Source organism: Mirounga angustirostris, unplaced genomic scaffold (genome assembly GCF_029215605.1).
Source record: "Mirounga angustirostris isolate CCGP_5_RB_7025 unplaced genomic scaffold, mMirAng1.0.hap1 SCAF_15, whole genome shotgun sequence".
Taxonomy (NCBI): Eukaryota; Metazoa; Chordata; class Mammalia; order Carnivora; family Phocidae; genus Mirounga; species Mirounga angustirostris.
In genome coordinates, this window is record NW_026991723.1 from 60,127,234 (window position 1) to 60,151,910 (window position 24,677).

At 41.8% G+C, this 24,677-nt stretch overlaps 2 protein-coding genes across 4 annotated transcripts; one reads left to right on the forward strand and one right to left on the reverse strand.

The window, feature by feature from the left end:
• The first annotated feature begins 486 nt into the window (after positions 1-486).
• Positions 487-18,061, forward strand: TRMT10B (tRNA methyltransferase 10B). 3 transcript variants are annotated; one of them, XM_045882711.3, is made up of 9 exons: positions 487-554; positions 6,871-7,074; positions 7,533-7,641; positions 8,249-8,373; positions 10,239-10,391; positions 11,534-11,612; positions 12,238-12,305; positions 15,701-15,824; positions 16,398-18,061. In XM_045882711.3, the coding sequence occupies exons 2-9, from the start codon at positions 6,889-6,891 to the stop codon at positions 16,550-16,552; spliced, it is 999 nt and encodes a 332-aa protein (XP_045738667.1). In that variant the 5' UTR covers positions 487-554; positions 6,871-6,888; the 3' UTR covers positions 16,553-18,061. The 3 variants fall into 3 exon arrangements, with proteins under 3 accessions (XP_045738667.1, XP_045738668.1, XP_064435282.1); XM_045882712.3 differs by having other exon boundaries at positions 512-554; positions 6,877-7,074; XM_064579212.1 differs by lacking the exon at positions 487-554 and adding an exon at positions 629-900.
• Positions 18,062-18,204: 143 nt separating this feature from the next.
• Positions 18,205-24,298, reverse strand: EXOSC3 (exosome component 3). Its single transcript, XM_045882714.3, has 4 exons — positions 23,804-24,298; positions 22,916-23,065; positions 19,764-19,915; positions 18,205-18,655 (listed from the first exon to the last, which is right to left on the reverse strand). Exons 1-4 carry the CDS (start codon positions 24,125-24,127, stop codon positions 18,454-18,456), a joined length of 828 nt encoding a protein of 275 aa, XP_045738670.1. The 5' UTR covers positions 24,128-24,298; the 3' UTR covers positions 18,205-18,453.
• Positions 24,299-24,677: the final 379 nt, after the last annotated feature.

Genomic DNA, 24,677 nt, shown 5'->3' on the forward strand with positions numbered 1-24,677 from the left:
TGAGGGCAGCTGCGTGCTCAGGGAAGGCTATGTCGGCTCCTGGGCTCTGCTGCTTGTAGGGGAGGCCCCCAGGCTGTGAGATGAGGGGTGGTTCAAGACGGGTTTCAGCCCAGTTTCACAATGACCAGCCCTTGACAGCCATCAAGCCCCCCCGTTGCCTGCCACAGCCTTGTGAGGTCGGCAAGCGGCTGGGATTGTAATCTCCATTTCAAGCCTCCCACTGGCCCCTGCTCGAGCTGAAATCAAGACTTGGGCGCTCAACTGACAGCCATCCAGATGCCCCCAGAAAACACTTTTTAATGAAGAAATGAAATGCTAAATCTGGGCATAGAAACAGGCTCAGACAGGCGAGGCAATACCTGTGCGGTACGCACCTCGGTGGTGCCAGCGTGGGTGGAAGGCAAAGCCTCCCACTGGCCCCTGCTCGCCGAGATGCCAGGCTGAGAACTACGACTCCCAGAATGCCATTCGGAGAGGGGGGGCAGGAACCGGAAGTTGTTCCGGAGGCGGGGCCTGGTGTGCGCCGCCGAGGCTGTTTGAGTGGAGGGGTTCAGGTACGCCCGGGGCTCGTTGTGGGGCCGGCCTAGAGCTGGAGGGGTCTGGCTTGGGACTGCCGCCTCGTTCGTGGGCTGGGCAGACGCCGGGAAGCGGCTCTCAACCGTCGTGTGGCCTCGTGTCCTCCACCTTCTTGTGCTTTCCCTTGCTGCCTCCCCTCACACTAGCAGCCGGTGGGCCAGGCGTGGCCCACGGGCGGGGTACTCTCAGGCTTGGGGTCTGCGTGTTCTAGTGCTGAAGGTGCCAGAGGACTGGAGCCAGCTTCGGTGGACTAAATTTTAGAAAATGAGAGAAGAGTGCAAACAGACTGGCCCATCACTTAGCGCCCAGGGATATGCTCATCAGGTGGGACTTAGGTTAGAAAACATCGGAGGCCTCTGTCAACTCAGAGGTGGGCGGTGGGGGAGTGGAGAATTTATTAAGTCAGCAAGTATTTATTGAGTGTCTGTTGTGTACCAAGCCCTTTTCTAGGCATATAGGGTAGTGGACAAAGCAGACAGAACACTTGCATTTAAGCAGGTGGAATATAGGAATGGGGAAGTTCAGATAAAAAGTAAGTAAAACATGTACCATGTTGGATAGTGAAAATCAGAATAGAATGAGACAGGTAGTCATATAATTATCTAGGGGAAGAGCACTGGAGGTAGAAATGACAGCAAGGGCAAAGGCCCCGAGGTGGGAATATCCTTGGTATGTTAGGAGCAGCAAGTAGACCAGAAAGTGCAGAGGACACTTGGTGGGGGAGGTAGACCTTAATGATCAGTATAGGCCATTGTAAGGATTTCAGTTATGTGCTATAAGTGAAATGGAGAATACTGCATAGTTCTGAGCAGAAGGGTAACATAATTATCAAACATTTAAGATGCTTTTATTCTGCAAGGCTCAGTACTGGGTACTGGGGGTGTGCACCTGAATTCTTTATCCTCTTTTCCCTGGAAGGGCTTATAATGTAGTGGGGAAACAGGCAGACCAGCTATCATGCAAGGCTGAGTCAGATAATTGGACCCCTGTAACGGCAGAATGGACATCAGTCTCAAATCCTCAGCATGTCCTATTATATTGGGTGCTTAGTAACTGTTTGTTATATGATTAGTAATTAATTGAATAACCCAGCACTCAGTACTGGGCCTGTAACAGAGGTTCAGAAACACATTTTTTTTTCTTTGTTTAAGATTTATTTATGTTTCTGAGCGAGAGTACACACACACAAACAGAGGGGAGGGGCAGAGGGAGCAAATCCCAAGCAGACTCCGTGCTGAGCCTGACAACAGGGCTCAATCCCAGGACCCTATGATTATGACCCGAGCTGAAATCAAGACTTGGGCGCTCAACTGACAGCCATCCAGATGCCCCCAGAAAACACTTTTTAATGAAGAAATGAAATGCTAAATCTGGGCATAGATAACGTCTCACACAGATTAAAAAGATTTGTTCTTCTGTGATGCCTAATTTCACGGTAGCTTTCTGAGGATCAATAGGTGGCAAGCTTCTATTCAGTATTTACTGAGCTTCCATTTTGTGCCAACCCTTGTGCTGGCCACTAAAGATGCAAAGATGAAAAAGATGTGGTCCCTGCCCAGTCTGCTATATCTCAGACTCTTTTGGTAGTGGTTGGAATTGCCTTCATATGATTTTCAATATTGCTGTATCCCGGGTTCCTGAAAAACATCCTCAGGGACTATAGGAACTTGGAGAGATGTGAGATACAAAGAGGGGAGTAGGAAGAAGGGAATGGGGGCGCTAGTGGTAAAATTCAGTTTAGTTCAACAAACATTTATTCAAACACTGCTGTTTGCAAGGTCCTATATTGTGAGCTGTTACAGTATTTATGCAAATGTAAGTACACAGTCCCTCCCGCAAAGGAATTCAGTTTGGTAGGAGAGAAAACACGAACATAGACCTTCCAGTTTTCTAAACAATAGTGGAAAACTCTGCAGCCCCTCCAGCTACTCCAACCCTAGCTCTCTTTTCTCCTTCCCAGCCAGACTTCTCCAATGGGACATCTACATTCATTGCCTCCCAGTCATTCCCCAAAAGGGTCTGACAGAGAGGAGGAGCTCAATGAATATTTATTGACTGAATGAATGGACAAACAGAATACAAAATGCTGTGGAGTAGAGAGAAGGGAAAGCACATGGCTGTTAACAAACTGGCATCCATTTAACAAATTGATCTGTTTTCTTACCCTAATAAAATGAGGTTGTTAGGTATTGGGCCAGTTTATCGTAAAGTTTTCATTTGTTCTTTTTTTGAATGCCTAAATGTAGAAAAATGTAGAAAAAAGGCACAGTAAGATTTGTTCAGTCATCTAAAGGAATGGTCATAACAGGTCTGGCTGTCTTAAAAAAGGTATTTATAATCAACATCGCTTTTCATATGTGAACAGTGCAGCACTTCTGAAACATCTAAGAATAACTTGGTATTTTCCTCATTTCTCTAGAAATAATATACACTACTAAATTTTGTGTATGCCATAAATTCATAAGGACATAGTCAATGGTATAAATATATTAAAATTTGTACTGAGTATTAAGGGATTATTGAGCAAAAGTAAGCTTTAGCTTATGTAAGAAAATGAACACAAATTTCTTTTTTTGTTGTTGTTGTTGAACACAAATTTCTAATCTATAACTTTGAAAATCTAGAATGTAATTTACTTGGCCATCTTCAGGAATATATCTAGTGGTCATATGTTGTTCACATGATATGTGATAAATATCCAAAACTGCTCAGAAGCTTACCTTTTTAGAAAAACTAAAAAAACAACACTGGAGGGGTTTGAAGAACCTGTATTTCATGAGTGGTTGTTCCATGTCAGGTAAATGACATATGTCTCGTTCTTGCAACAGTCCTGGGATGTAGTATTATCCCATCTCATAGAATCTGTGACAAAGAGTTAACAGTTTAGGCTATTATCCCCACTACTCACAGGTAGGAAGCTGAGAAGCATGGCTAAATCCTAAGACTGCTGTTTCCACTACAACAGCCTATTATGTCTAAATGAAAAACAAAACTAAAATTTGGCCTGATTTTGAGCATTTGATGGAGTACAAGAAAACAGTATGAGCTCAACACTAAAAATGTTTGCTATGAACATCGGTCAAAACATTAGAGAACAGGGGGGCCTGGGTGGCTGTTGGTTTAGCATCCGACCCTTGGTTTCAGCTCAGGTCATGATCTCAGGGTCCTGAGGTCGAGTTCCTTGCTCAGTGGAGAATCTCTCCCTCTCCCTCTGCCCTCCCCCTGCACACATGTGTGTGCACATGCACTGTCTCTCTCTCTCTCTCAAATAAAAACCAAAAAACCACATTAGAGAACAAAATATAATCTTCGGACACTACTCAGCTCTGTAGTGGGTAATATTTATAGTTAATATAAATGCCGTTTATTGATTTACAAATTTTAGAAACAACCAAGGGGATAGACAAAGCCCAAAAGGATTAATTTTGATGACACAACGTAGAATCTGTCTTGAACATTGAAATTAAAGCTTCAGCTTACCAAAATTGGAACACTGAAGGAAGAAGAGAGATAGAGGGAAAGATAAGGGTGTTTTATGTTCGGAGCCTAACCCTGAAATTGTTGAACAAGAAGTAGAAGTTTAAAGATATTCTTAAACATAGTAAAGATATCTTCTGATAATTGTCAGGACAGAGGTATGGGTATTGGACTTACCTTCCTACGATAAAAAAAAGCTGTAAAATTAGACAGATTATATGAAGAAACTGTTTTCAGGCATTGGACAATAGGCAGGACAAGACTGTTATCCTTGAGAGAAATGAATTTAAGGTGGATTATAGGCCTAAAGGTAAAAGCCAAAATTATAAAGCTTCTAGAAAGGAACATAGAATATCTGTGCTTTTAGGGTAGGCAAAGATTTCTTAGAGGTCACAGAAAGCATTAACTATAAAGAAAAGAATGATAAGTTAGACGATTAAAATTTAAAATTTCTGCTCAACAAAAAAGCAATGTTAAGAAAATGAATAGGCAGGCCACAGACTGGGAGAAAATATTCTCAATACACATGTCTGAAAAAGGACTTGTATCTAGAAATATGTTAAACTTCCACAGCTCATTAATAAAAAGATAATTTAAAAATGAGCAAAAGACTTGGTCAGAAATCTTACAAAGATATATTATGAATGACCAATAAATTGCCGGAAAAAGTGCTCAATATCACTAACAATAAAAAAATGCAGGGGTGCCTGGGTGGCTCAGTCGGTTAAGCAACTGCCTTCGGCTCAGGTCATGATCCTGGAGTCCCTGGATCGAGTCCCGCATCGGGCTCCTTGCTCGGCAGGGAGTCTGCTTCTCCCTCTGACCCTCCCCCTCTCATGCTCTCTGTCTCCCATTCTCTCTCTCAGATAAATAAATAAAACCTTAAAAAAAATGCAAATTAAAACACAACTAGGTTCCACTGCACAAGAATGGCTTAGATTAAGAACTCTAACAACAGCAAATGTTGGTGATGATGCAGAGCATCTGAAGTCTCCTTCATTGCTGACAGCACTGTGAAATGGTGCAGTTACCTTGGGAAACTGAAGACAGTCTTTTATGAGTTAAATAGGCAACTATCCTATGCCCCATCAACTTTACTGTTAGGTACTTAGCCAACAGATACGAGAATATACATCCACAAAAACACTTGTAAGAGAATGTTCATAGCAGCTTTATTCATAATAGTCCCAGACTGGAAAAAATCTCCAGTGTCCATCAACAGGAGAATAAACAAATTGTGATACAAACAATGGAATTCTCAGTAATTAAAAGGAATAAACTTACTAATACATGAAGCAACATGGATGAATCTCGAAACATGTTGAGGGGGAAAATGTCAACATCACTGGTTGAATCCATATATATAATGTTTTATAATAGGCACAGTTAATCTATGGTTATAGAAAAAGACAACGGTTGCTTTTGGCTGGTTGTGGGAATGGGATGGAGATTGACTTGGAAAGTGCAGAAGGCAAGGAACTTTCTAGAGTGATGGAAATGTTCCATATCTTGATGAGGGTATGAGTAAGACAGGCCCTGTGCTTTTGTCAAAAATTCATTGAACTGGTATATTTAACCTTCACACACATTACTGAGCTATACCCTTAAAATCTTTGCATTTTACTATATGTAAATTATACCTCAAAAACATTTTAAAGGTCAGTGTAACTAACAGAAAAATAAAAAATAAGAGGTGATTTGAATTTTAGTGTTTCATAGGGAGTTGATAAAATTCCAAGGTGATGATTCAAGAAGTAATGGAAAGCATATGATTTCAGGTTCAGGAGTCAATTACCAAATGAACTAAAAACACCTGGTTAACAGGTTGCCACTAGAGGTGGGAGGGGTTGGAGTGAGGATCATTACTTGTCATTATAAATAGGTCTTTATTTTTTTTCATCTGCATGGATCGTCGTATTACATAGATTTGCTTTTGCAAAGACAGACTTCTCCAAAGACGGTGGCAGCTCACTGGACTCAGAGGAGCAGCCAGAAGCAGTGGACGTATCGTTCTGTGTCTGTGACACTTAGCTATAGACTAGAACATTTTTTACTCACAACCTTCCCAGGGATTTGCAACAACACTTCGAAACTATGGCATTGGTTAAGTGTGCCTTAGCAGTCGTTCTCCACATTTTCCTACCTCAGCGCTTCTGATGGATATTAATAGTCATTAATAGTCGCGGCGGTGGTGACTGTGCCTTTCAGCTGCAGTGAGACTTAACTGAGTTGGGAGAGGGAATACGTAGTCTGGAAAAACAAATTGTGAAAAATCTCCAGCAACCTAGAAGAATTCTTGGTTGATTTTGGGTAGCTCTTTACCATAGTTTTTGACTAGCTCTTATTCTCCTAGGATACTTCTAGTATTGGACTGTGCGTATAGTAGGTGCTCAGTAAATGTTTGCTAGAGGACTAGTTTTGAATATAAACTGAAACATAATGGAAGAGGTGGCTTTTGTCATTTCTGCGCCACCCTCAACTACTGCATGCATTTTGAAGAGCACAATAAATGACCTGATTACTTGGGTCACTGCAGCAGTGACTAACTCGTGATTGCTTGGAGTTGTCAGGAGTTGTGTTTGTCTTCTAAGAAGTGGATTTAGCCTCCTTAGTACTGAAAGGTTTCTGTGCTGACCCATTTCTCTGGAAGACACAGATGCTTTTCTCCTTTCAATAAATCTGTGTTAATATTTCCACACTTTTACTCCTTCGGCAACACAGTAACACTATTTGACATTTGCACATAGGGAAATAGCTCTGTAAGGGAAATAATGTAACGTCTCACATCATTGTGCCTTTCTCTAACCTGGATGAAAGGGACAGAAGACTAAGCACATGGACTGGAAATTGGAAGAGAGTGCTCGGAAAACAGACTCACGTGTGCTACAGGAGCAAGAGGTCATCCTAGAGGACACAGGAGAAGATAGCATCTCTGAAAGCTTCCGGCTTCTACAGATCGATGTGGAATGCGAGCATCGGGAGGGAGAGACGCTGCCCACAGGGAGTGCAATGTGGTGCTCAGTAAGTGCAGAGAGTTGCCCGGCCGTGGGCTCTGGGATGATGCTTTGTCCCAGAGACCCCTTGTATAAGGGTAGGTCCTAGTAACAAAAAGACTAGGAATGAGTTTGGTGTGTTCCAAAATTGGATGAATTTCCTGCTAACTGGTTACAGGTTTCGGTTCCACTTGAGTCATAAGAAGAGTAAATCAAGTTCAAGAGGAATTTTTGATACACCTCAGAAGGGTCAGGAAATCTAAACTCTGCTGTAGGCCCTGTCCCTGATACATTTATTTTGGGCACCTCACATCTCTTTCTTGGGGCTCTGCTTTCTCTGAACATAATCCAGTCTTTTTTTTGACACTAATATTCTTTTTCTCTCCTAATTTTAAATCTGATTTAAAAAAATAAGTAACTTTCGAATATTCGTTTTCCATTTTGGTGCTTATGAAGTTCTCAATTTTGTTTTCTGGATAACATAAGAAAAATGTCCAAAGAAAACAGAGACACTGGGAAAAGATAGTTGCAGCAAAGAAGAGCAAAAGAAAGCAAGAAAAAGAAAGAAGAAAGGCCAATCGTGTAGAAAATTCAGGTAACAATACATCAGATTGCTGGCATAATCATATTTATGTCTTAGCAGACTGGTATCTGCATGTTCCTAGGAGAGTAGGAATGTTGTTTTTAAGTAAAAACAAACATCTTGGGGGTAGAACCTATTGTTCTATTTTGTTGGAAATCAAAGTATCAGTGAAAGCAAAATTTAAGGCTTCACATATCTAGGGCACATGTGTGTTTATAAGCTCAGAAGTAGAAGGAATGATGAAATTAGCAGCTAACATTTATTCAGTGTTATGTGCTAGGTTCATTGCTAAGAATTTTACATGCATTACCCTAAAGGGTAGGTGCTTTTATTATCCCCATTTTGTAAGTAAAGAGACTGAGGCTCAGAAATTGAATAACATGCCCAAGATCATATAGTAATAAATGAATGGGCTGAACTCTTGATTTAGACCTAGCAATGTGCTCCAGAGCCCACACTCCACACCACTCTGCTGTCCCCAAATGAATGAATACCTTGTATGAGTTTCAAGCTTTTCTTTATATGCAAAAAGTACTCACTTGGCTGGGGGGATTTGTTTCTTACTGAATGTATTCCTCTGTTTTCCCACTTTTATTTCTTTCTGATATTTCTACTCTAGGCATCTGCCCCCAGCACAGCAAACGTTTTCTGAGATCCTTAACCAAGGAGAGACTTTTGGAAGCCAAACACTCAGGACCAAGACTCTGTATTGATCTGAGTATGACCCACCACATGTCTAAGAAGGTAGGGCATCCATTAAGCTCCGAATTCCTGCTCATATGAGGGAGGTCCAGAAGGGAGCAGCTTTTTTTTTTTTTTTTTTTTTTTAAGATTTTATTTATTTATTTGACAGAGACACAGCGAGAGAGGGAACACAAGCAGGGGGAGTGGGAGAGGGAGAAGCAGGCTTCCCACGGAGCAGGGAGCCCGATGTGGGGCTCAATCCCAGGACCCTGGGATCATGACCTGAGCCGAAGGCAGATGCTTAATAAGACTGAGCCACCCAGGCGCCCCCAGAAGGGAGCAGCTTTGACAAAGAGTATGACCAGTTCCAGCCTCTGTAATTCCATAGTAAACCAGCAAAAGTTTAGTTTTTTTACATGTGGCTACTCAATTCCAAGATGGCTATTGTTAAGAATCAGGAAGAGAATAGATATCCTCTGGTTTAGTTTGCAAAGTTTTATCTTATCTTCTGTTTTGAGCCCCACACCGTTGCCTCTGCGTTTATGGTGTCTGCAGTCTAGATGGGGCCTTTCATGTTCAGTTCTCCAGAGATGAAATCTGGCTTTCTACCAGGAAGAGGACTACTTGCCTGGTTGCATGTTGGGAGAGAGTTCCTGGTGGGACGGCTTCCTGCAACATATGTGTTTTAATCGTTTTCCATTCACCCTATTGTGAAGGAGGGATTCCACCCTAGGGTTCTAGGGATAGCTGAAGAGTACACACCTGACATTGGACAGATAAGAGTGATAGCAGTTTATTAGTCACCAGTGCTCAGCGCAGGGGGAGGATGACACTGCATGCTAGGCAGGGCCATATGGGGTTACACTCGGGAACAGAATGAACAACCAGGGGCTGTGGGAGGCAGGCTTTGTAGTGTCACGAGGGTGGAGTACCCCTTGGCTCCTGCAGGAAGATGTGATTGATTTGCTGGGAATAACTCTGTGGGCTAGCAGGGAATCGAAACCCACTACTCAGGGATAAGCAGGAACTATGCTTGGTTCCTTTGAAAGAAAGAATTGTTTAGCTAGGGGACCTTACCCAAGGGAGCAGAATTGGGAGAACTTGCCCTTGGGTTTTTCAGGGCCCACCTGGTTTCACCAGATGTCTAGGCAACACACGGTAGTAGGCCTTCATTTTAGGCCTTACACCACAAAATGGATTTTTCTGTTTGCCAACATCTCTGTTATATGTGCTACCGTTTGCATGTTTTTCAGAGAGATTAGGAGGACTGAAGATCTGGGGTTCTTACATGGAACCTCTTAAGTATAGCCCTCTGAAAAGGTCAACCAAGAATTTTCTACTGTTTATATTGAGATATCAGATTAAATCAAACCCAAAGTGTTTTTTCTCTCCTGAACCAAATCAGGCCAGATTGTGAAACTACCTTTCTTTAGGGGTTTGTCTCTGAATTAGGATGGAAAGTTAAAACTTCTGACCCTAGTCCATCTCTAGAGTTAGGGAGAAGGTGCTAAGTTTATTTGATGAGTATAAAAAAAAATGTCTGTATAGTAATCTAACTTTTTAAAAGTGAATAGTAAATATCATATGGTAAGATTTTAGATATGAGCTAAAAGAACAATTCCATATACCTTATTAGATACATAACAGCAGATCCAGAAGGAGGGAGAGTGCTCAGTCTTTCCATTAACTCACTATTTCCAGGCTAGTATCATTACCTTAACTTTGATCTATGAGGTGTGTGCCATGGGGTGTAACACACGTGCACACACATAACACATACTAGCTCCTGCAATAAAAGGGGCCATTCTAGTTCATGAGATTTCCCGGAGTAGCATTCAGTGAACTTACTGAGTAACCGTTTGTTGATAATGAATTTAGAAAGAGTGGGCATGTTTCCAATCTAAGCTGTCCTAATTTCTTTGAAGGAATTAAGTAGACTGGCTGCACAGATCCGAAGGTTGTATGGTTCAAATAAAAAAGCCAACAGGCCATTTTGGATCTACCTCACTGGATTCACAACAGACAGTCCCCTGTACGAAGAGTGTTTGAGGATGAATGATGGATTTTCTAGTTACCTGGTAAGCCCTATTGTGCATATTATTTGAAGTGTCCTTTGAAAAGTAGGTTGTGTGGTAATAGTAATTTTTTTTAACTACTTCATAGTTTTGATATAAAAATATGTGAATTATTTTCACTATTGCAATCTAAAAAACTTTAGAACCTCTCAGTTCTTATATTTCCAAACTTTCATCCTTCTACCGCATTGGCAAACTAATATTACCAGTCTCTAGGACTGTATTTTGTACCTTGTGTATTGTATGCTAGACTGTATACTCCAGTAATGGTTTGGGGAAATGCCATGACTCCTTTCGTGTTCACAGTAGTGCAGGATTAGGGAACCTGAGTTGTGGGGGAAGAGAAAATCCTTATGGAAGTAATGTGGATTCAAGATGAGTTTTAGGGAATACTCAGTTATTTTTTATCTCTTTCCCTAAGGGCTCATGAATGTAGTGATTATAATAGAGGCAGCAGTCCAGATCACTTCCTAAAAAGTGCCACTAAGAATGCCTTGTATGTTTGTGTGATGTAGCTGGACCTGGGTGGTGTGAACTTTCCTAGGGAGGTCCACAGAGGCAGTGAGCATGAGAGGTACCCTGTGTGGTCCTGCACAATTAGTTGTGGTTGCTGTTACCATCTTAACAGTCTGTCCTATAATACAACCATTTCCAGCTTTTCTTCTCTATGGGTGTTTTATGATTCTTGTACGTGAGCCCGACAGACCCACTCTTGGGGCTACAGAGTTCCCTTGCTTTCCTATCTTCATGCCTTTCTTTGGTTATTCTCCCCATTTTCAGTGCTTCTTCCTTTTGTATGTGTCAGTCAATCTCACCTCTTTTCAGAAGCTGAGTTCCAGCATTCCCTTCAGTAGAAGGCTGTCCCTGGTATTGTCACTCCCTCATCTGTCGTCCTGGGGCAGCCTTCCTGTACATCTGTTAGGGTCTCTTGTTACTCTCTGTCTCATTTTGTAGGGTTGAACGTCTGTCCTTTCTACTTGCCCTCCCCAGCTGAGCACTTTCTGAGAACAGATGGTCAGACATGTATCCCCTTGATGCACATAGGGCCATGCCTAGTAGAGAATAGATGCCTGGTGACTAGTGGCTGCGGTGTGGGCTGAGTCATAACCTAGTTCACACTACATTGGATTATTTATATTTTTCAGCTAGACATAACAGAGGAAGACTGCTTTAGTTTATTTCCTCTGGAAACCCTTGTGTACCTGACTCCTGACTCAGAACACGGTATGTATTTTACTGCATGGATTCATGTAGCACTTTGTTCTTAGCCCTGTGTTTGATTATTCCCTGTGTCAGAACTTGTTAAAGCCACCCAAGGTGTATCAAAAAAAAAAAAAAAAGGAATGAACATTAATAGCACACCTCTTATGGGTGGATACATCACTATGCTTTCGCTGCTGTGTGTGCACAGCGGTGCAGATAGAGGGTCTACAGCCTCGGCTGGGCCTTGTGAGCTACCTGGCAATCTTCCCCAGTTTCCCCAGTCAGCTCCCTTCCTTGGCCTCTTGGATCAATGTTAGATAGCTATATTTTCCAGAAAATTAATTATTTCACATAATTTTCAAATTTGGTATCAAGTTGATCTTAGTATTCTTTTCTAATTCACATTCCTCTGTTATTTTAATTTTGTCTCCTTTCTGAATCCTAATGTTGATTTGAATCGACTCCTTTTTCTTGATTAGACATGCCAGAGCTTTGTCTCTTCAGAGAATGAGCAAATCTGTTACCTTTTGGTTTTCCATTTCATTAAATTTCTACTTTTATCATTAATAATTCTTTCCTTTTACTTTCTTTGGATTTAGAAATTATAAAGCTGAATTAATCTCAATGGCCTTCATTTTTTCATTAGCTCTTGAAGATATTGATCTAAACAAAGTTTACATCCTTGGTGGACTTGTGGATGAAAGCATTCAGAAGGTAAATGTACATTTTAGACCTAACAACTATATTTTGAAAAGCGGGGCTTACTTTCAGAGGCAGCTGCCCTATCATAATCTTACGCAAAAGGCCTAAAAATTCAAGAGAATAGGAAGAAGGAGCCTATCCTGCCTAGGTTGGCCCTTCCACTTGTAAAGCTCCCTGTCCTCATCAGCGTTAGCGATCCCCTGATCTGACAGTCCCATCGGACTCTGGAATGGGGAATGTTTGGTAATTACATAAACAGCCGTGTTGAACACCTTTCTTTTCTCCTCTCTTCAGTTCTGCAAGGGTAACTCTGATCTTAACCAACGAAGCATTGACTCACAATTCTTACCAGCTATTTGTTCTTTGTGGAAGAGGAGTTTGCTCCTTCTTAGGCCATCTTTCCTGCTGACATAAGACTTATCCCATAATCTCAATGTCAATAGGACTGTCCAGATTTCTTGTGTTGAATTGAAATTTTATTGGAATAATTGGAGTTTTGAAATATGTTTCTATTATATACTTTATTGAGATAATTGTTTAGTTTATATTACTAATTAACATATTGCCTACACAATAAATAATGATATAATAGTTAAAGTGTATAAAAAGAACTACAGTGAGGAATAAGTCTCCCTCCTATCCTTGTCCTGCAGTGTCTCCCACCTGAGGCAACCACTGTTTTATTTTTTTTTAATATATATATATTTTAAGATTTTACTTATTTATTTGAGAGAGAGAGAGGTAGAGCATGAGTAGGGGTGGGGGAGAGTGAGAAGCAGGCTCCCTGCTCAGCAGGGCATCCGATGTGGGACTCAGTCCCAGAACCCTGAGATCATGACCTGAGCCGAATAACTGACAGCCACCCAAGTGCCCCAACCACTGTTTTCTTGTGTATCCTTCTTGATATAGTCTGTGATCACACAAGTATTTGTTTGTGGGTATATTATGTATATATATTTTCATATATGTATGTGTATTTTATATATTTTTTCATATCTGTATGAGATATATACACATATTTAATACAGATGATACTTAACTGAATTGCACGTATTCTAAAAAGGTCAGTGTTCCATGACTCAATAGTGATAATCTAAAAAATAGGTGGGGGGTGGAGGTGTAATTCTAAGAATGCCAGCTATTAAATGAGAAATACATAACAGAATTTGAAAAATCATTATTTTGTCACTCCCAGGGTAATCATGGTTTCAGGGAATTGGTTGAACGGAAGGTTGTGGGGGAACTGGCTCTTTACGTGGTCTCAAAGTATCATCCCACAGATTACAAAGGCAAAAATACACCATTACGGTGAAGTGATCTGGAGGTCATCATCTTACCAAATGTTCAAACTTAGAATCACCAGTAGTGACATTATGTGCGTCCCGATGTGATGGAATCTCACTTGGGAAGTATTCTTACTGGAAGATGTTTAAACTACATTTAATCATGAGGAAACTGAATGTGGGACATTCTGCAAGACAATTGGACCACACTTCCAAAAAAGCTGGCGTAGTGAAAGAAATAGTTAGGGGGGCTGTTACAGTTTAAAAGATATTAAAAAGACATAACAATAGCCAAATGCAGTCTCCCACAGCAGAGTGACAGCCCCTTTTTTGAGGCAAAGTCTAAAGGGTCAGTGAGCAGTGTATGATCAACAGATATACAGTTTTAACACATTGTTTTATCTCTCCAGCAGTATTTAAATTGAAAAATAATTGGCATAATGATTTGCCAGAAGTATAGAACTTTTTGGTTGTTACTGGAGAGTTTGCCTGCCTCACAGAAAATATGCTGAGCACATTTCAAGGGGAATCGTTTTATCTTTAAATGTTCAGAGAACAGAAACTAGACTGTGAGCTCCTCCAGGGCAACATCCAAGTCTCTTGCTAACTTGGAATTCTTGTACTCCAGGTCAAAATGATTGTAAAAGAATAGACTTAAAAAAAAAAAAAACGTAGACCAAAAAATAATAGACCTTGTATGCAAAGGAGTGTTATCCTTCAAAGAAGTCTTTTGAGCAGCTGTACCTTTATCTTCTCTGAATTGCATCACTTAACACATTTTGGAAGTTCTCTCTTGGAATTGTGTCTCATGTGAGTTTGAGAAGCAGGTAATCCAGTATTAGAACAGAGGTGCTAGGCCTGCTTCATGCTGCTCCAGTTGGTTACACCGCACTCAGGGTGGCCAGTCAGTTATAGCGCTGTAGGAAAGGACATCAGCAAGCTCGAACAAATTCAGAAACCTTTGGCCTGAATGACGAAGAGACTCAAGACTAAGTTGTAGTCAAGAGAGAGGCGACAGAACTGAGACTACCGGCAGGGTGCACGGGGCATGATCACTGCTGTCGAGTACCTACCTGAACGGCCTTCTTGAGGAAGAGCCATTTTACTTGCTTGGTGTGGCCCCGGGGGGATGGAACTAGGACAAAGGAGTGGAACGCTCAGGGAAAACAGAAAATTTGGCTATCAAGAATTTCCTTTTAACTCGTACTGTCAACATTGGAATAGGTTTCCCCAGGATGCATGGAACTCCTTGTCACAAGGATTGTCCACTTAAGGACAGAGCCCACTTGGGAAGGAGGCCATAGAGGATAGACAAGATTGGATGGATGTTTGGAATGGGATAGTTAACTATTGAGGCCCCTTCCAAACCCAAGGATGTTAATTATCCCAATAATCTAAACCTTTCTCTTTAATCCTGAAATTCTAAGTAGGTAGGTGATCTTTCCAGAGCTTCTTACAAGGTAGCAAATATAATTTAACCTTCAGTTCATGACTCAGGGACATCTTTAAAGGGATATTAGTTACTGTACTCCGATCCTCAATGGCCTCAGGGGTTTGTTGAGTTCTTATGACTCCTTTCTGCAGTCTTCAGAGCCCTTCCTTTTAGTTGGGCTCTGTGCTCTCACACCTTAATGTTGTCTTGTTGCTTGTGGTGTATCTGACTTGAATCCTCTCTCTCTTATCTTTAATTTGCTGCTGCTGAATGGCTAGAAGCTGAAAACTCCAGATATCCAGAATTGTGTCTTACTGAGTTAGGGTCAGGAGTGTTCTCCTCTGATTGATTAGACTGCTTGAACTTTTGGATGCAGATTGTGGCTGCAGATGTCTTGACTTACTTCGTTCTTGGTTGTAAGTGGTTGTAAATGGAAACTAGTGGCTAGATGACTCCCAGGTGAGATGTTTGCTGCACAAGCCATTTCTTACGTGGAACAAGTACTCTTCATTATCTGAAGTTTCTTCCGTTCTACCGTAGGCCACTGATTTTTAATACACTTATCATTTAATTACAATTACAGATGGAAATTGGAGTGGTGGTAAATGGGGTTTCTCACAATTTGTTATGCATATTACAATGAGAGTATCTTTGTCAGTTTTAAAAGAAAAATATTTAACTGTGATTCACAGAAGGTGACATTTCAAAAAGCCCAAGAACATTCTGTCAACACAGCCCGCTTGCCGATCCAGGAATACATGGTCAGATGCCAGAATGAGAAGAACTATCATTCAGAGATACTGGCCATCAATCAAGGTACTGCTGACAGGGCCCACACTTACCATGTGTTAGTTCTGGTGCTACTTCTTTGCATTGTGTTTAAGTATAAACGGCCCTTTGAAGCAGCCCCCCACCCCCCCACCGAGACTGATGTGCTCAGATTTTACTGCGTGCACTTTGTGACAGGTACTCTGGCCTCTGAGAGGCATTTTTCATTTTCTTCTTAGATCCCAACTATGTTAAAGATCGTTGAAATTTTTCCCTTGGCCTAAAATGCCCTGTGTTCAACACATCATTGAACAGTGAATTCCTATCTGTCCTTCACAGTTCAGTCCGGGGGCATCTCGGCTGTTCCCTCCCCCTCTCAGCCATGTTAGGGGCTCTCCTTGGTGACTCCATTGTACTGTTTTCCTCTTGGTGTTGTGGCACTGTCCCTTCACAGGTTCGTATCTCTCTGTGTAGGCTGAGGTCCTTGTGGGCAAGCGGGTCCGTGTGTGGTGCAGAGTAGCCTTGTTGAATGAACTATTCCAGAACACCCTTTTCCTCATCAGTCCTTTACTAGTTCTTTTTCCTCATTGTGGTCACTGTGTTTTTTTACCCTTCAAACAGTATTTGATATCCTGTCCACATACTTTGAGACTCAAAACTGGCCTGAAGCAATGAAGAAAGGAGTTTCTTCCAGAAAAGGCTACATTCTTCAGAACTCAGTGGATAATGGACAGCCTAAGGAGCTGCAGAAGGCAAAGTTGCTGGAGGTGTCTTGACTGCAGAGCAGAACAGAGGCTGGCGATAGCACACACTTGCCTGTACTTGACATCTTGGATCTTCACTAGGATGTAAGTTACTAGTAACAGGGACCACATGTTATGCTCTTTTCTATCTCCCATAGTGCCTAGCTCACAGGAAGAGCCCAGATATATGTTGACTAAAAAGTTTACATAACAAGGAATTAGCCCTCAGCTACATGGCTTTGGATGTATTAATTCATCTTTTATATACCTATTTGTGAAATACCTACTCTTTAGAGATAGCTTAACGATTAAATAATTATTGTTATATCAAGAGTTTAATTTTCACTCAACTGGCATCACAAAGTTGTAGCACTCTCTCCAGCCTCCTCTGATCGTGCTGATTTTCCCCAACTCAGTAATACACTTTACATGTTTTGCAGGATCAGCCTGTCCTAACCTAGCCCTACTCTAAGCCCCCGTAGCACTTGTTCCCACTGTGGCTCCAACTTGTGGCTCCCACCCCGTCTCTCCTGCTCTGAGTATGGGAGTGGAGGGTTTCTCTCTTCCTTATGGTAGCCTCCTAACAGGACACTTTGTGGGAGGATCTTTGTATCCTTCTGAGCCTTGTACGAGGATCTTTGTATCCTTCTGAGCCTTGTACAAACTCATTCTTCATATATATTTGTAACTAACAGGTCAAATTGAAAAGCAAAAACACAGTATTAACTCTAACTTAAAAATAACCAGAAAATACATTGCCTCTGACACAAGCATGTTGGATAACCTCTCATTACACAAATCTGAGTGATCCCTTTTCTCATATTTTAGTTACATACAGTTGCTTCAGTTACTCTAAAAACTTCAGTTTACTAACCAGTTTGGGTTAGTAAACTTGAAAGCTAAGCTGTTAGCAAATTCAGAGAATGTATTCTAGATCTCAAAAGAACCAAAATGTTTTCTGCTCTGTCCCCTCCCCTTCAGAATTTAATCCTTCAGGAGCTATGATCACCTTACAAATTATGTCAGTATCTTTTTATTAAAAACAGCCCAGTCTTCAGGAAATATCTTTAGGAATATATACTGCTCCTTGGTCTTTATCACCATATTGAATGAGTTCTATAATCTCTGTCATCCAAGAAGGGATCTCCTATGGCTAGGCTTCAGGGGTAACTCATACTCCCAGGGAGGTCTCTGCCTCCCAGAACACTGACCTGGATCATTTGCCAGGCTTTATTTTCACTTCTAAAGGCTTTTCTTAAAACCCCAAACAGCATGGGAGAATTTCCTCTCCAACTCTATCACCTCTACCATTTTTTCAAAAACCTAGATATGAGTTTTGGACTTGGCTTCAAGAATTTCATCAGTGTTATTTATAGAACAAAAAACTGGACAGACAACTATTGCATTTTTTAACAGCAATCATAGAAGAAATATATTAAATGTTGTTTGAAGTGGACAGAGTACATTACAAAGTAGTATATAAAGTAGAATCCTCTAATTCCAATTTGAAAAATACTCACATACACTATGTCTATAGTGTATTTGCTTCTTTATGTATTCTACATTTTCTTTGGTGAACATGTTTTACTATTAACAGAAAATAATTATTTTAATGTTTACTTCCAGTTTATTATAAAAGCTGCACTTTAGCAAAACTAAAGGAGTTAACACCAAATAAACCATAATACTTTTAGTAAACTTTATTGTAAAGAAAAAAATACATCATTATTTTATAATGATTTTTCTCACCCACAAGAACATGGGTGGCAACTAGTAACATTTTTATAAAAATATTTTATTTAGGACTTTAATTAAGACAATATGTATATTCACATTTTGTCTTCTGAATGTTTAATGGGGAGAGGTTCCCCTGAAAAATTTTTCCCCAGGAAACCCATGGTCTCTTGGGTCAACTGACCCATAAAAAATTCCATCTAACTCTCTGCCAATCTGGAGAAGATCTGTTTTCTTTGATTTGCTGTCATGTGTTCACAAGCTTCTAAAATGTTTGCTAAAATTAAGGTCTGCTGAATGGTTTTTGCCTTAACCCATATTCTTCCATTCATTCCAAATACTATCTCTAGTGGGTAGAGTTTTCCCAATTCCTGTAGGATTTCACAGTCTGGAGCCAGGAGCCTGGTGAGGAGATGGAAAGAAAACTAAATTTAATGAAGTGGTAGGGTATGACCTGACTCTCCTTTAAAAGAAGATTCCTAGTTTCTGGACAGTTCTCCACAGTTATTCAAAAACCCACCAACATCATCCAAGAACAAGGCACATGACATTTGCTGCCCCCTTTCATCCAAGCACAGTTAGCTGTATACCACAGGTCACAACAGTGGGTTATATCCTCTACAAAGAAATCAAACTCCCTGTGTCACCAACTTTACAAAAATGTATAAAGTTCTTCCCCTATACTGTCAGCACCTTTTTTCTAGGCTTTAGAATCCTAGCTTTTTTATTATCTACGGTGCTAAAAGAACAGTTTAAGCTTATTTTCCTGTTAAGTTATTCCCTGGTATTAAATTCAGTACTTGGAGAGAAGCATTGACTTTCAAACCACAGGGTGCTGCTTGGTTAATAACATGCTTCTCTGTCTTGAAGGAATTGTCCAAATCTGCAGAATAAGTAACAAAGAGAGGCATGCAACACTGAGCTCTAAGGCTCTGGGGCTCTAGGAGTAAAGTTCTCTAATAGGGCACAGCTTTGGGTAGGTAAAGGTCTAAACACCTAACAGAACCTACCTCTGGGAATTATTAAATCTACCAGGACAGAATAGCAGGAGCCTTATGTGAATGTATACATAAGCTTTTAGAGCACACCGGCCTACTTGCATTTTACCCCCATTACTAGAAAAATCTGGTCATTTTGTACAATTGTAAATTGCATCTGTATTCAAATGACTTAGGAGGAGGAAATGCCAGTTTTCATATTTGGATTGAGTATATCAGCTGTAAGGAACAGCGGACTTTCTGGGAGAGAAGCCCAGACTCCATACATACCAACACAAAACTCCACCACCAGATACATATGAATTTAATGTATTCACATGAAGAAGTGTGTGTGAAGAGAGAATGGGACTAAATGCATGAGTTTATAACCGTGCTAAAAATGGATACTGATTTTTAACTTTGAGGACATTCAAATATTGTTACAAAGAATCCAAACCCTAAAGATGAGTCAGCTTTCCAAGAAAGTATAATTATAAAAGAAGACAGGCGAGCCAGAAGGCATCAGGACTTACTTTCTAATTAAGCCCAAAGTCACTTTAAAAAGAAGACCATCCTGTCCAATCACACCCATTCCACTGGCTCGTCCACAGCTGTCAATACAGACCATCTCTGGTTCCATATCTTTATTAGCAACCACAAATTGGCCATAGATGAGATCTCCAACCTAAAATGATAATTTAAAAACAGTTCATTTCCTCTCAGCAAATCATCCTCCCCCCTTTTTCTTAAGATTTTATTTATTTGGGGTGCCTGGGTGGCGCAGTCGTTAAGCGACTGCCTTCAGCTCAGGCGCTGATCTCAGGGTCCTGGGATCGAGCCCCGCATCGGGCTCCCTGCTCGGTGGGGAGCCTATTTCTCCTCCCACTCCCCCTGCTTGTGTTCCCTCTCTCACTGTGTCTCTGTCAAATAAATAAATAAAATCTTTATTAAAAAAAGATTTTATTTATTTGAGAGAGACAGAGTGCATGAGCAGAGGGGAGAGGCAGAGGGAGAGGGAGAAGCAGACTCCCAACTGAGCAGGGAGCCCACCTGAGCTGAAGGCAGCCACTTAACTGACTGAGCCACCCAGGTGCCCCCCAGCAAATCATTCTATAGGTGCTGCTATGGTTCTTTCTCACAGGCAGCAATGCCAGCCATCTATACTTCTGTGGCTAATGGACCAAATATCCAGAATACGCATAGTCACTCTGGAGTTGAGTCTTTAAAAAGGCAACGTTAAAGGGATGCCTGGGTGGTTCAGTAGGTTAAGCATCTGCCTTTGGCTCAGGTCATGATCACAGGGTCCTGGGACTGAGTCCCACACTGGGCTCCTTGCTCAGCAGGGCGCCTGCTTCTCCCTCTACCTGTCGCTCTTCCTGCTTGTGCTTGCTCGTGCTCCCTCTCTCTCTGACAAATAAAATCTTTAAAAAAAAAAAAAAAGAGGGGGCAACATTAAGATGTGTACCCTCCTCAGACTGGGAGCTATCTCAAGACAACATCCTCTAGGGTTACACCATCCGATATAGTAACCACTACCCACATGTAGTTATTTAAACTTACATTTAAATTAATTAAAGTTAGATATTTAAAAATCAGTTCCTCAATTACATTAGCCACATTTCAAGTGCTCAACAGCTACATGTGGCTAGTGGCTACCATACTAGTCAGTGTGGATGTAAAACACTAGCATCATCACAGCAAGTTTTAGTAGACAGCACTATCCTAGGGAATTACAGAAGACTGGAAACCCTTGGCATGCAAATTATCCAAAGCAAAATGAACAATGGTAATTCACTGATACTTCATGCAAGACTTACTTAAAAACCTCATATGGGGTGCCAGTTGCTCAATCAGTTAAACATTCAACTCTTGATTTTGGTTCAAGTTATAATCTCAGGGTTGTGCGATCAAGCCCCACATTGGACTCTGCCCTCAGTGTGGGGTTTGCTTGAGATTTTCTCTCCCCCCACTCTCTCTCTCTCAAATAAATAAATCTTTAAAAAAAAAACCAAAAACCTCAGAGTTGAACTTCAAAATGATGAAACAAAGGGAACAGAGGAGAGAACTTGTTCTGTTGTGTATCTGCTATTCCTCCATGACTAGCAACTAAAGAGAAACAAAAGACTTCTTTACATTTCAGAAGCATGTGGTCTTGGAGGGCAGTGGGGATGTACATATAAATAACAAAGTTCATTTAAGACCTTGTAGGTGCTAAAGTTGTAACAAAGGTGCCTGTAGATAAGGGATGGTTTTACAGAGGTGGTGGTGTTTAGCCTCGGTCTCAAAAAATAAGCGTGTGTTCCACAGGCTAAGGAGATAGAGCAATCCAGCTAGAGGGGACAGGGACTTATGAATTCAGTGGTGCTATTAAATAGTTCGGGGTGAGGGGAGTTCAAGCATGGCTACATAGAAGATATAGATGAGGGAAAACTTTTGGAGATAATGCCAATGAAATCTGTAGGCTTTAAAGAAACCTTTTTTGTTTTGTTTTGGTTTTTTTTGAGAAAGGGAAGTGTGTGAGGCTGTCAGCTCTCAAAAAGCCCAGATGGAAGAACAAAAGTGTACAGGCAGGGATGTTAATGAGGAGGTCACTGATCAGGTCTGGTCAAAAAGTAGCTAAGGTCTGGGGGTGCCTGGGTGGCTCAGTCGGTTAAGCAGCTGCCTTCGGCTCAGGTCATGATTTCAGGGTCCTAGGATGGAGCCCTGCAGTGGGCTTCCTGCTCAGCAGGAAGTCTGCTTCTCCCTCTCCCTCTGCTGCTCCCCCTGCTCGTGCTCTCTCTCTCTCTCTCAAATAAATAAAATCTTAAAAAAAAAAAAAAAGTAGCTAAGGTCTGAACTTGCAAAATGGAGCTATACATGGATGAAGAAGCAGAACATCAAAGATAAAAACAAATAGGATCAGTAAAGATTAAGCAACTAAACACAAATGAAATGTTAGTGAGAAGGGGCAAAGAAACCACCAAATTTCTAGGTGGACAAAGTGTGGCTATGCTACCTGAAAAGCCCAAATCGAAAACTTGAGGTAACAAGAATGCTCCTCTGTCAGCTCCAAGAAGAGATTGTTGGGAAAAGTGACATGACTGAAGTTGTGAGATGCCAGTCCCAGGACTTAACAATCAGGCTGCATGGCTGGCTGATAAGGCAATTTGTATTACGTACCCCTCCTACCTCCCCAAGCCTATGGCTTACTTCCTTGTCCAGTGGATATAGACATAACAGATAACAACAGATATAACCTTTCAACTCAGTAGAGATGAAACCACCCCAATACGGCAAATGTAAAGTAAGTATTTGACTCTGGTCCCAGAGCTGGAGCACTGGAAGGAACTCGTGGAGCCTGAAGCGATTACACAGATGCTCAGAGATCACCCTGCAGAACTGGGAAAATAGGCCACGCTTAGGAGACAATTCAGGTAGGCTTCTGGAGATTTCAGTGTTTCTGGATATTTTTATACTTATTTTTTTTTAAAGATTTTATTTATTTATTTGACAGAGAGAGAGGGAACACAGGCAGGGGCAGTGGGAGAGGGAGAAGCAGGCTTCCCGCCGAGCAGGGAGCCCCATGCAGGGCTCGATCCCAGGACCCCAGGATCATGACCTGAGCCAAAGGCAGACGCTTAATGACTGAACCACCCAGGTGCCCCATACTTTTCTTATTTTTGAAACCAAAGGCTCCCATCATTACCTGCACATTTGGTCTGTTTCTTTTAGTTGCACCTTCAAATGCCAAGTAAGACAAAGATGCTGGCTCACTCCCTCCAACATCAACTTTGAATATATCTCCAGATTTAGCTGTCACTATGCCGATCACATGGTCTCCTTTCACTGGGACATACTACAAAAGAAAACAGAATGAAGGAGCAGCCATAAATGAAAATCATTTCCAAGGTATCTTGGAAGATATCTTCAAGTCTTTATTGGTCACTTTACTGTCATTAGAGTTATTTAGAAAATATTTTAAAATTCAAGTTTACAAATTAATACAAATCAACAACAAATTGATCATGTTACTCTCAGTAAAAGAAAAACAATCACATCATAAACTCTCTTTACAGCTTCTAATACTCTGTTCATTTCAGCCAGTATCCCATATGTCTTGTATCCTTATCAGGAAGTCCCTAGAGCTTCTACTGGCATATTAAGTCCAGTGGTATAGGGGATCTTATAACCAAGGAAGGCTATTTCACCGTTAGACAGTTTTTCCCATATTAAAGTCCTTACTTATTCTAAGAGAAATTTAACTCCCTGGAACATCCACTCATTGAGTCTGGATTTCTGCCCTTTGGGACTCCAAAAGACAGGGCTGGTGCTCCCTGGCCATTGAGATTTTGAAGGAATGACCATGTCTTAAAATCCTTAAATTCTTAGACGCCAAGATTTCCAGTCACCTTTCTCTCCTGGTCGCCCTTCTCAGGCCACGTTTCATTTGTTCACAATGTTCTAAAGGGGATGCAGAGGTGGGCACATGACTACGGTGGCTCTAGAGTAGCGTTAACAGAGAAGAGGTCCAGGGCTCCACCCCTGCTTCTTCCCAGAGCGAGGGAAGTACCACCTCTCCGGAGTCCCAGCTCACCCGTTTTTGCTGTGAATCCACCCAGTACACGCCACCGCCGCTGCCGCCGCCGGGCTCCTTGTGACGTAGGCGGCCGCACTTGGTGACCAGCAGGCGGTCGCCATAGCGCCGCAAGCCCGGGCCGCACACAACGCGCCCCCGGGAGCGCGTCCCCGCATTCAGGCGCAGCGGTCGCTCCCCAGCACCTCCTGGGCCTTCAGCGTCCTCCTGCTCGGGCAGCAGCAGTTCCTCACCCGGGAGCACCACCTGATCTAGCACAGTGCGCGCCGCCCGTGCCCTGTCTCCCGCAAGGGATTCGGCCACAACACCCACCGCCTCAGCCATATCGGGAGCCACCAAACGCAATTTTCAGCTTCCGCTTCCGGCTCCGCGTCCAATCGCCAGCCTGCCCAAGGCTTTCCGTTTCCGGTAGTAGCGATCTATTGGAATTGAACCTATGTCTATGAAACCTGTTCCCTGTGCGCTGGGGTCCTGCCAAGGTGGCTGTAATTATAACTCTCGCCCGTCACCCATCCTGCGGTCTTTCTGCAGAACAGTACGAGGAACACGGCTTAAATCGATGGCAGATCCCTTACTTCCGCTGTTTCGGGTTGCACCACAGGATACTAAGACGCTCCCATGTATGGTTCCGTGGGAACCTTGGGGACTGAGCGAGGGACTTTGGGATTGATCCTTTCCTTCCGACTCCGCCCTCAGTAGGAAAAGTATTTTCCTTTTTCAAAATAAAACCTTTTTTGGTGGTTGCTAGAGAAGATATCTATTCACATTGTGGAAAACAAAGAGAAGAATACAAAGAAAATAAACCAAAGGTATTAGTCTTGCCCCCCATTTGTCTCTTGCAAGGCTGTGAGCTAGTTCTCACTTTGTAACCCAG